This window comes from Pelodiscus sinensis, chromosome 3, assembly GCF_052426305.1.
Source record: "Pelodiscus sinensis isolate ZL-2025 chromosome 3, ASM5242630v1, whole genome shotgun sequence".
Classification (NCBI taxonomy): Eukaryota; Metazoa; Chordata; order Testudines; family Trionychidae; genus Pelodiscus; species Pelodiscus sinensis.
Window position 1 is genome coordinate 94,462,501 of NC_143054.1, and position 12,266 is coordinate 94,474,766.

Consider the following 12,266-nt stretch of genomic DNA (forward strand, 5'->3'; position numbering starts at 1 on the left):
GGAGTAAGAGAATGACACAATCTTAATTTTTGAATTTTCTGACTTTAATTCTCAATTATGGATATGTACTTATAATTTTGCATTGAATATTTATAGAATATGAGAGCTCTAGTATTGTGTTATGCCAGTGTTGAGGGCATTGTTAGTTTCACAATAAAACGGTGTCTCTTACTGTGGAACACAAGCAGTGAAAAATTCATTTCTAGTTTGCATAAATCCGTCAGACTTCCACATTTCTTTTATAATCACTAGAATTAGAATGCTCAGTGATTAGATGTTTGGTGTGGTTAGTTAATTATGTTTAAGTGCAAAAGCTATATTACATATGATACCAGCTGCAGATTCCAACCTGTGTCAGTTTCTTCCATTTCAGTGGTGCACTGATGCTGCTCATCACATCACAAATGAAGTTTTCTGATTACATGCTCATTGTAAATTGTACATTTCACTAAGGCAATTTGACATATATGTTCTAAAGCATTTTTCCTTCTTTTAAGTAATTGCTTCAAATTTGTTTCTAGTTGCTGGACTGACAATTTATGCTGTTACATATCCACTTATTCTAATTGGATTTGTCAGTCATAATTATTAGTTCTTTCTTTTTTTTAAAAAACTGCCCTGCAGTCTTAAACATTTCAAAAGAATTGCTTCTTTATGAGTTTTGATGCCAGGTGGAAAAGACAAATCCTTTTAAACATGCAGAATCTGTTCAATATAGGCTGACAGCTTTCCTTTTGCAATTACTGTTGTGTGTTTTTTGTGTTAACTTTTTGGACAGCTGTAATTTTCAATAGTAGCTCTAAGAATACATTTTGAATGATACTCAGAGGCCTACAAACAATTAGGGATGTAAAAACCTGGGTAATCAGTTAACCAGTTAAACACTAGGGTTTAACACATTAAATGATTAATTCTGGGATCTCAGCGCATGGGCTGCCGTTTACCAAGTAACTGGTTACCCATTCACATCCCTACAGACACTTGGCTTTTCTTATCCTTCAGGGTAATTGCCTTTTCCTGATTCCTCCACTTAAGTTTATGTGCCAAAATGTTTTTTCTCATGACAGAGGACCAAAGGAGGATAAAGATGATTTGGAGTGCAATGAGGAAGATGACTCTAAAGGCACCCGGAAAAGAAAAACCAAATTACCTTTGAAAGAAGAGTGCAAAGAAGATGAGGAAGACAAAAGAGAGAAGGATGAAATGGTTAGTATGATCCATACACTTCAGCAGAGGTTTTGCCTTACATAGGGGAAGTAAAATCTAGCCCAGGGATAGGGAACCTTTTTTGGGTCGGGGGCCACTTATGCACAGAAAAATCAGTCAGGTGCCCCACCCAAGTGAGAAACAAACAAACAAAAAGCCCAAACAAAGCAAGCCCTCATTGATGTGGCCCCTAACTGAGAAGGAGAAAGATGTTTCTCGCATTCCCCTTCCACATCAGAGGCAGGCCAGTAGATTTTGTGTGCTTCAATCCCATGTTGGGGCAGCAGGAGGCTGGAGCATCAGCGCGGGCTCCCCAATGCTATCGGGAACCCTGAGCCACAGGGGCAGGATCCAGGCAAGCTGGTGGCCACACCTGGCCCCCGGGCCTGCTGTTCCCCACCCTAATCTAGTCTAATTTGGCTAGCCAGTGTGCCCTTTTATAGCATCATAGTGGGTCTCGGAACAGCTCATCTGGGCATCAGTTTCTGATGTATCAATTTTTATATTTTTTCTAGAGTGCTACTTTACTTTGGGGTGGTGCATAGTTACAACATAGGCAGAATTTCAGCTGAATAATAGATTCCTCAGTTATGTATTTAACTATGCACAATTAGCAATTAAGCCATCACTTTTCTGTTGTTCGTCTTTCACCCTTTTTATAAAGGAACAAAACAAGGAAATTGAATGAAGGTGCTTAAGACAGTGGTGTTGGAACATTAAACCCAGAAAAATAAGGAAATTAGAATATACAGTTTCTACAAAAATCATTGCTTGTAAACTGATGCATGGAAGTTAATGCTTGTTTGCAAGAGAATCACATTTTAATTATGGGAAACATAACTTTGTTTTTCTTGATTTTTTTTTTTAATTAAATGTAAAATCTCTGCCAGAATATTGTCTGTCTTCCCATTTAAAAGGATGTTCTTTGATCCGGTTGTGCCTAGGTTTTTTTCCATCACTATGTGAGATGGGGAAGGTGAATCTCAAACACTTTTGGTTCTTTTTTATGGTACTGACTTGTGGCTAGCAAGGAATTGCCCCTCTATGGATAATTATGCAGCTGTTATGGTCTAGGAGCAACTCATGGGTGAAAGATTAGAAATGTGTTCAGAATTATCTAAGGATGTACGCGACTAATTGACACATTAATCAACTAGTCACTCCCCACCTTTTCTGCATTTATCACAAAGAGGCAGTGGGGGAGGGCGGGAAAAGGGAGTGCTGGGCGGAGCTGGCTTAAAGGCTGGTTCCTCCCCTCCCCCCACTGACCCCAGGCTCCATGCAGGTGCTTTTGTTTTTAAATGTACAAGAGCCCCTGTGGAGGTTCTTCTAGATTTCAAAGATTGAAACACCGCATGGAACTTGGGGTCAGCAGGAGACTCAGAGTCTCCTGCTGGCCCCAGGCTCCATGTAGCACTTCATTTTGAAATGCACAAGAGCCCCCGCTGGGGTTCTTGTACATTTGAAAGGCGGAACGTGCGCTAGTCCTTATTGACTAATCGAATAGTCTATGGAAATCCCATTGACTATTCGATTAGTTAATTGATATTTAACTTCACTAGAATCATCTATGGTCTAATACATCAGAGATTAATTTATATCACTGTGTCCAGGAAATAATCCAGATAATTAAAAAAAAATCTGTATAAAGCCACAGTTAATGAAATTATATTTAGCGTAGATAAACAAAGCAGTGTATTAATGTCCAGAGTTGCCTGACCTGATCTCTCTATTTTGATCTCTTCAAAATGACCATATTCTTGCTCGAAGCCAGAACAGTTTTTTCACATTTTTTTGATTTCCTTGTTTCACTCTAAATTTGCATCATGTTATCATCTTCTTGGTAGTCTCTTTGTCTTTGGTTTGTTTTATTGTGTTTGGTTTCTAGATACTCAAGCGGCATAGTTATGGCGCAGTTCTTACTATGTTCCCTTGCTGATATCTCTAGGCATGAGTAAAATAACTTTCACAGCTTTTTGGCTTTCAGGAGAGCACGTGTGTTTGCTTGTTCTGTAATAGATATTTATCAGGTTTGGGTTTGTAGTGACAGTTACTACTTATAGTTATTTGCTGACATTAAGGAGAAACATTTTTTCTATTCTTGATGTTTCTTTTCTTGATACCAGCATATGTATTATTTCTGACATAGAAGAAGCAAAGTGTTAATAGGTAAGTGTGGGGGGAGGGATTGTCTCTTGCTTTTTCTAGGTTAACACGTGTTCTGTAACTGATTATTAGTCTTCAGCTGGCTGTCACTCAACACGTGTATTTTCTTAAGTCTGTTATATGTACATGCAAGAAACTATCACTGGTCTAATGTTATACAATATGAAAGGTTGTTTAGAGCATATATTGTCTCAGTAAAATGAAAATGTTATACACTGTAATATGAAGAAGTAGAACAGTCATAAACACAGTATGTCATATGGACTCTTATTTGATGCTGTGTTATTTATGTTAAAATATGTTATGATTTGGAGGTAAATTGTGTTTCCCTTTTAGAATTACAGTTCTTAAATTGCAACCAGTCTACTAACCAACAAGGAAGAAAATCTTTATACCTTGCTATATTAGAGGGAGAGACTTGGAGTTATGGAATAGTCAAAAGCAGAAGCTGCTTGGGTTATGGGAGGGAAATATGTGGTTGTCCATATGACATTCCTTATGGGCAAAAGTTAGGCAGCTTTATTGTCTTCCTTCTGCAGCAATCCCTGAAATGAATCCTTGAGCTACTTGGGGTGTAAGCAAAACTATTGATGCACAAATAATAAGAAAAAAGGAGCTGTGTCAATTAACATTTCATAAGGAACTAGGAATTGAAAAAACATATTTTAACATATGGACAAGACTAAAATTGCCAGAGGAAGAAATTATTATAATTGAAAGAGCGAGAACAGTGGAGAATGTGATCTGGAATCTCCACATCTTAGGAATTTGTAACTGTTTTTAAGAGTTTGTGTTCCAGAATGTGAAGATCCTTTGAATTCTCCATAGTGCTGAAGAGTGTTTGCTGGGACTATTCCTTTATTTTACTGTTAGAAATGTACAGCTTGACATTTGATATTGGCGCTTTGGCGCTACAATGATAACTTTTTTTTTTTAAAGTAAAGACAATGGATATGTCCTTTTGACGTCAATTTGCTACAAAACCAAAATTTCCTAAATTTTGTAATCTAGGAGGAGAAGCATGAAGGAAGGATACTGAGGGTATCTCAGAGAGCCAGAAGAAAAAGAAAAGGCGATACGGCAATTTTAAAGCAACGTAAGTTGAAATATGGAAGAAGAAAAAAAGATTCAGAAGTTTCCTTAGTTTGTATATAGCAAGGGGAGATCATCAATGGTCTATTTAGAACAACGGTTGTTATAGCACTGGATTTCTATTCTCTAATTCTACCCATTATTTATAATAAATATGATATTACTTTCAATCCACTAATAACTTTGAGGAAAGCAATCAACACTTGGATCCTGATTCTTATTTACATTAATGGTATGTGTATACTGCAATTTATGTCTAGGGTTAATTTGGGTCAACTGACCCATGTTGCATTTTAACCCTGTGTTTCTAACCTATGCTACAACATAGGTCTCTGAAATTAACGCTACAGTGCGCAGGCCCAATTCAAAGTAATCATGTTGAAGAGTTCCTAGTACCACCGCCCTCTCAGAGAGGCTGCTTTAGCCTTAAGACCATGGTGTACTATGCAAAAAGTCACTATTATCAGAACACAGCGTGCTTTGCAAAAGTCTTGATCAGTTCACTCTTGGTTGCAAACTCAGGAGGCTTTCTGATCATATTATCTTTGCAAATGAACAATCAGAAGATAACGGTTTTAGAACGATAGCTGTGTTAGTCTGTAACTTAAAAAATAAATGAAAAGTGGTCCTGTAATGGGTTAGTACTGACCTGCACCAGGTGCATTGAAGATTATTGGGATCGAGAGGGCTCAGGAAGTTTGTCCCATGGAATTGTGAGATCCTTTTGACCAACTCCCAGGACCGAGGTCAAGACAGACTGTATCTACACTGCAAAACAGTAGGGCCCCAGGTTAAGTCAAGCACAGACCTCAAGCCCTGCAATGTCCTGGAACTGTGGGTTCAAGCCCTGAGCAAGCTCAAATGCCATGCAGATGGAAGGGAAGCTAGACTTGAACCTTAAGATGCCTTTATGTGACTTTGGCAATGTGAAGGTACTTGTAGTAGGCATCAGTGTAATGCATTTTAAGGTTCCTTCATGCTGTCTGAGGTGTAAAGGAGCCTTAGTGTAAATGAGAAGCAGACCTGTTAATTGGCTGGATAAATAAGATTGCTCCTTTCACTTTTGCAGTCATTCAAGGAAGTGCATTTAGCAGAAGTAACAGTTTTCTTTTGTGTCCTCTGGGAGTAATGTCATAACTACAGTATGTGTATGCTTGGTAGAATTCAGTTTTTCTATTTTATAATTTTGATGGCTAATATTGTTAAACATTTTTTCTAGTTTTATTTAGTTAAGTTATCCCAGTTCTGGGAAATTGAGGGAGGGTGGGTCAGACAACAATGGAATCAAATAATTCTTTAATAACAGTAGACATTGAGATATACATATATAACCATTAAAACATGAATGATCAACATAACATGTCATAATTCTCAAACAGCATTTTTCGCTTATCTACAAATTTCAAATTTTCATTTAAAATACCTTTTTTGTTGTGTGGTTATACTGATAAATGGAAGTCTACTGATTAAAAATCTAATCCTTCGAAGCCTAAGTGTATTCAGGAAATCTAGATGCATTTATGGAAATGTTTAGGAATAATTGCTACAAATAAGTCCAAAGGGGTGCATTCCTATCGAAGTAGCAGAATAAAAAATGTTTAACGTAAGAACATAAGAACGGCCATACTGGGTCAGAACAATGGTCCATCCAGCCTAGTATCCTATCTGATGACAGTGGCCAATACCAAATGCCCCAGAGGGAGGGAACACAACAAGTAATCCTCACGCGATCCCTTTCCTGTCACCCACCTCCAGAAAAACAAAGGCTAGGGACACCATTCCTACCCATCCTGGCTAATAGCCATTGATGGAGCTAACCTTCATGAATCTATCCAGCTCTTTTTTGAACCCTGTTAAAGTCCTAGCCTTCACCACATCCTCTAGCAAGGAGTTCCAGTGGTTGACTGTGCGCTGAGTGAAGAAAAACTTCCTTTTGTTTGTTTTAAACCTGCTGCCTATTAATTTCATTTGGTGGCCTCTAGTTCTTATATTGTGGGAATAAGTAAATAACTTTCCCTTATTCACTTTTTCCACATCATTCATGATATTATAGACCTCTATCATATCTCCCCTTAGTCTCCTCTTTTCGAAGCTGAAAAGTTCAAGTCTTTTTAATCTCTCTTCATATGGGACCCATTCCAAACCCCCTAATCATTTTTGTTGCCTTTTCTGAACCTTTTTCAATGCCAATATATCTTTTTGAGATGAAGCCATCACATCTGTATTCAGTATTCAAGTTGTGGGTGTACCATGGTTTTATATAAAGGCATTAAGGTATTCTCTTTCTTATTCTCTATCTCTTTTTTATGATTCCTAACATTCTATTTGTCTTTTTGACTGTTGCTTCACATTGAATGGATGTTTTCAAAGAACTATCCACAATGACTCCAAGATCTCTCTCTTGAGTAGTTATAGTTTAATTAGTCCCCATCATATTGTACATATAGCTGGGATTATTTTTTCCAATGTGCATTACTTTACATTTATCCACATTAAATTTTATTTGCCATTTTGTTGCCCAGTCACTTAGTTTTTTGTAAGATCTTTTTGAAGCTCTTAACAGTCTGCTTCAGTTTTAACTATCTTGAGCAGTTTGGTATCATCTGCAAATTTTGCCACCTCACTGTTTACCCCTTTCTCGAGATCATTTATAAATAAATTGAATAGGATTGGTCCCAGAACAGACCCTTGGGGAACCCACTAGTTACCTCTCTCCATTTGGAAAACTTACCATTTATTCCTACCTTTTGTTTCCTGTCTTTTAACCAGTTATCAGTCCATGAAAGGACCTTTCCTCTTATCCAATTACAACTTACTTTACTTAAGAGCCATTGGTGAGGAACCTTATCAAAGTCTTTCCGGAAATCTAAGTATACTTATAGCCACTGAATCCCCTTTGTCCACAGGTTTATTGACCCCCCTCAAAGAACTCTTAACAGATTAGTAAGGCATGATTTCCCTTTCTAGAAACCATGTTGATTTTTTAAATATTGGCGTCACGTTAGCTATCTTCCAGTCATTGGGTACAGAAGCTGATGTAAAGGATAGGTTACAAACCACAGTTAATAGTTCTGTAATTTCCCATTTGAATTCTTTCAGAACTCTTGGGTGAATGCCAGCTGGTCCCGGTGACTTGCTATTGTTAAGTTTATCAATTTGTTCCAAAACAGTGACCTCTAATGACACCGGTAATGACACCTCAGTCTGGCACAATTCCTCAGATTTGTCACCTAAAAAGAATGGCTCAGGCTTGGGAATCTCCCCAGTATTTTCAGCCGTAAAGACTGAAGCAAATAATTCATTTCGCTTCTCTACAATGACTTTATCATCTTTGAGTGGTCCTTTAGCATCTCAATAGTCCAAGGAGCCCACTGGTTGTTTCTCTGGCTTCCTGCTTCTGATGTACTTAAAAAACATTTTGCTATTAGTTTTTGAGTTTTTGGCTAGCTGTTCTTCAAATTCCTTTTTGGCTTTTCTTACTATATTTTAAGTTAGTGCCATCATTTCAGTCCATTAACATGGTAGTACTTTTAGGAAAGTAGAATCAGCAATTATTGTATATACCAGACACCTGCTTATGGCCCTCTCAGTAATTCTTGTAGTATATTTTGAGCTTGTACTGCATTAGTCTCCATTAGCAGCAGCTGCCTAACCACTAACAGAAAGCCTAAAGCCGTGGTCCCCAACACGGTGCCCGCGGGCGCCATGGCGCCCGCGGGGGCCTTTCCATGCACCCGCCAGGTTCTCGGGGCTGGCCTGGCACCGGGCGCATGGCGGGGGGAGCGCCGGCGCTGGCCGGGGGGAGCGCTGGCCCCGGGCGCGCGGTGCTGGGCGGGGGGAGCGCCGGGCGCGCGGCGCTGGGCGGGGGGAGCGCCGGCCCCGGGCGCGCGGCGCGGGGCGGGGGGAGCGCCGGCCCCGGGCGCGCAGCTATGGGGGGGCTGCCCCCGGGGCGCAAGTGTCCCCGCCCCCTGGCGCCCGGCGGGCGAACAGCCACGCCCCCTGGCGCCCGACAACCTGGAAAGGTTGGGGACCACTGGCCTAAAGTATTCCCACCAGGGAGCAGAGCCATGCAAACTAACAAAAGCACCTGGAGTGCAGAAGAGCCATGGTTGAAACAACTGTAATTTACTCTTGAAGTTTAAATGCTGTTTATGTAGACATTTGTTCTAAAGCTGAAACAGTGTGATTGGTATGATAAAGGAACGCTCGTTTGCTGAAAGAAATGCTACTGTTCACTGGTACAATGGTTTATGCGCGTTTTTGTAGTTTATTTACTGGAAGCAGAAGGGCTTTGAATAAGTAATGATTTTAGATTCAGAAGCAAGACTTTTAATCTATGTTATTGTTAGGCAGCACTTCTAGAGATCTGAGTTCAAATATGGCTTAAAACACAAAATGAGCAAATGTACAAAATGAGCTGCTTATTAGTCCCAGTTTCTGTACTCCCAACACTTACACGTTAATTGGAGGTATGACTTAATTTCTTCAGAAGTCGCCCAGCACAGATATAGATGAAGCAGATGTAAATTATATAAATGTTAACATAACTAGACTGTAATTGGTAATGATAGTTATTTCTGTTGTGGTAGTGCCCAGTCAGGATCAGGGCAGTATTGTGCTAGGCGGTATGCAAACTGTCCCTGCCCCAGTGAGTTTATAATCTGAAATGACAAGCTATATGCTGCAGGGGTGAACAGGGATATAAACAAGGTCAGAAGTGAGGTGAGCAGTGTGAGCAAAACTGCCAGTTACATGGCAGAGCTTGTGAGGCATCTGCCTTCATCGTTTTGCTATGCAGTTAATTTTGTTCCTTCCCCTTTGGGAGATTGCCCACATATATCTTGTCCATTGTTGGTGCACAAGTTACCAGTGCGTTCAAACCAGAGGCTTTTGGTCATTGGTACCTAAATGGCAGCACGTGCACCCTGAGTATCTTCATGCCTCCAACTGAGGGTATAGAGGGTAGCCCACTGCAGCTGCCCCCCAACTCCTCATCCAACTATGTCTGTAAGCAATTAGTAAAGTTGTTAGTAATTAGTTTTTTAATAGACTTTCTGAATTAAGTTCTGAGAAATTAAATACATGTGTTACAAATAGAGATTTGAAACACATGCCATTTTTTTTTTATCTTGCTTTCTTTCAGAATTCAGCAATTCAGTCATTTTGCCAAAATAGTTTAACACTGTATTTTTCTCCACAGCTTTATATTCTAAAGGAAAGAAACCATGGTGCTGGGCTTCATATTTGGAGGAAGAAAAGGCCGCAGCAGCACCCACTAAGCTTTTTAAAGAGGTATGTTTTCTTCTGAAACCCAAGTTAATCATCCTTTAGTATGAAATTTGTAAGGAAGTAAATTAAAAAGGTAGACTAATCAGACTATAAGAAGACTTTTGTAAGTTCTCAGTTTGCTCTAAAGGAAGTCTGACATTAAAATAACAAATATCCCTAAATAGTCATGAAGTGTGTGTGGATGATAGGTCATCTTTTGCCAAGCTTTTCTCAGTGAATTAATAACTCACAAATCTGACTGTGATACTGTCCTATGAAACCTACTTTGAATATAGGATTCAGGTAGTTACAGATCTTTGAGTTCATTGCTGGACATTTCCAAGATCTGGCCTTTTCTGTCTATTCAAACAGCTAAAACTCTGATCCAGACCTTCATTTTCTTATAGCTTGATTTCTGTAGTCTTCTCATTTTGGGCTTTCCAGAGGCTGTCTTGCTCTCCTTAAGTCCGTTCACAAGTCTGTTACAAAGATCATCTTCCTGGCTTGTTGTTTCGACTTTGCAACTCTCTGACTCCGCCTTTCTCATTGTAACCAGCAATACATGACTTTATTGCCCAACTGTTCCCAATACTTTCATCAGCTTTTCTGTAGCTGTCACTTGAACAAGTAGCAGTTGCTCTGTTAAAATGAAACAGCTTATTCTTTTGTTTTGCACTTCTAACTCTCCAATATAATGACACCATTTCTGTTTTTCCTCTTCTTTTTCCTTCTCACATCACATAGGATTGTGTCTGCTGCATGAGCCTTCATATACTTTTTATTCCCTATGCTGGCCTCCTTGTGCCAAAAAAAATCTTTATACGTTTGTGACAAAGGTAATGCAAATATAGTAAGCCCAATGCAATTGCATCTTAGGTGACCTATGATGTAATATTGTAATTAAATCTTTTACATTTTAAACTTTACCTGTTCTTGTGGTATAACAGCAGCTTACCCATAGTTAAGGTTGCACTAGAGAGTTTGGGTTTAATAGTGGAAAGAATAGTGACTATCTTGTGATCTGGAGTTTTACTAAAACAAAAATGGGTTATAATTCTTGGCTAACTAAGGAATTTTCGATGTATTGGCTATACAATTTGAAGTGTTGGAAAGTTCATAGTAATTATGGAAAAATAGGTGTTTGCATTATTTCGGAAGGGGAGTGTCTTGCTTTTCCTCTTCCTTTGCAAGAAATGTAAGCCACACTGTGTGTGTCTACACTGCATTTTAAGGAGCTAATGGGGGAGTTGGGCCCTGGATCCTAGCAGGACAGGCTTAAGAGCCTGAACATCTGCCTGAAGGTCCCCATTGCTATTTTTAGTGAAGTAGCTCAAGCCCTGCTAGCATGTATCTGTTCTCCCAGTCTGGGAGGCTTCCAGCTCTAGTGTAGACTTACCTTCTGGGTCTGTCCTTTGAGCATGTTATCACTTGTGTGCTGATTCAGAGACTATCCTTTATACACGAGGACTGTTGTCTTATTGAATATTTTGTATTGTCTCTAGTCATAGAGGCAAATATGTTCACTAACTTACCAAATTTTAATCAGATTATTTTTAAAAAGCAATTTTTGCTTCTGAGAGGTACCGTAAAGCAGTATGTACCTCCATTTTCTTGAAATTTGCACTGAACAGTGACCTTAGTGGTGGTTAAGGTGAAACAACTTTCCAAATGTGTGGAATGCATAACAGTCAGATACATTGATATAACTAATAGAAAAGCAAGTATGATCATTCTTAGGGTTTTGTGTTTCCCTAGCTTCATCAAACTTACTTTGTATATACAGTAAAACTCCGATAGTCTGGCATCCAACTGTTCGGCACTCCTGATACTCCGGCATCAAAATGCCAAGCGCTCCTGACAAGCTGATTAAAAAGTCTGCTGCTTAGCACACGTGCTGGCTATAACCAGCCTGAGCATAAGGTTGGGGAGCGGGGAGTGGGATCGTGTTACAGTATGGAGAAGAGCGTTTTGCTTCAGTGAAGGGGAAATGGGAGAGGAGGGGGACGAGGATGGGTTAGAGCACGGAGGAGAGAGACCGAAGAGGAAAGGGCAGGGGAAGGGAGGGGGAAGAGGATCAGGTTACAGCGGGGAGGAGAGAGACGCTAAGAGGAAAGGGGAGGGGAGAGGGAGGGAGATTGTGTCTTGGCCAGCTGAGGGAATTTGCTGGACCAGAGAAAGTCCCCTGCTACTGGCTCCCCAGACCATCTTCCCTCCGCACTGCCCACCCCAGCTGCTCCCCAGTGGTGTTGTCATAGTTTCATTCTCTTGCCTTATTTTATTAATATTTCTGCTTTTTAAAAAAAATTAAAGTATTAAAGACTGATGACTTTGACTTCTGACTTTGGAGCACAGAGAACGTGATACAACAGGAAGCCAGTACCTGACTCCCTAAAAGCACCCTTTCTGCTCTTCTCTCTTTTTGAAAGGCTGTAGCATAAGCTTCATCCTCATGTGATCTCATGTTCCTAGTCCTTTACTGATTGCCAGTATCCTCCTGTAAAAAGAGGCTCATCAGAGACCAATATTTCTCTCTA

General features: G+C 39.8%; 1 protein-coding gene across 8 annotated transcripts in view; it reads left to right on the plus strand.

Moving 5' to 3' along the window:
* The window catches only part of L3MBTL3 (L3MBTL histone methyl-lysine binding protein 3), a 159,604-nt gene that overhangs the window by 61,133 nt on the left and 86,205 nt on the right, over positions 1-12,266 (plus strand). For all 8 annotated transcript variants that reach the window (XM_075924145.2, XM_006118582.4, XM_006118587.4 and 5 more), the window contains 3 exons: positions 1,068-1,206; positions 4,384-4,468; positions 9,665-9,756. In XM_075924145.2, the coding sequence (XP_075780260.1) occupies positions 1,068-1,206; positions 4,384-4,468; positions 9,665-9,756 (316 nt within the window). The remainder of the gene's footprint in view (positions 1-1,067; positions 1,207-4,383; positions 4,469-9,664; positions 9,757-12,266) is intronic.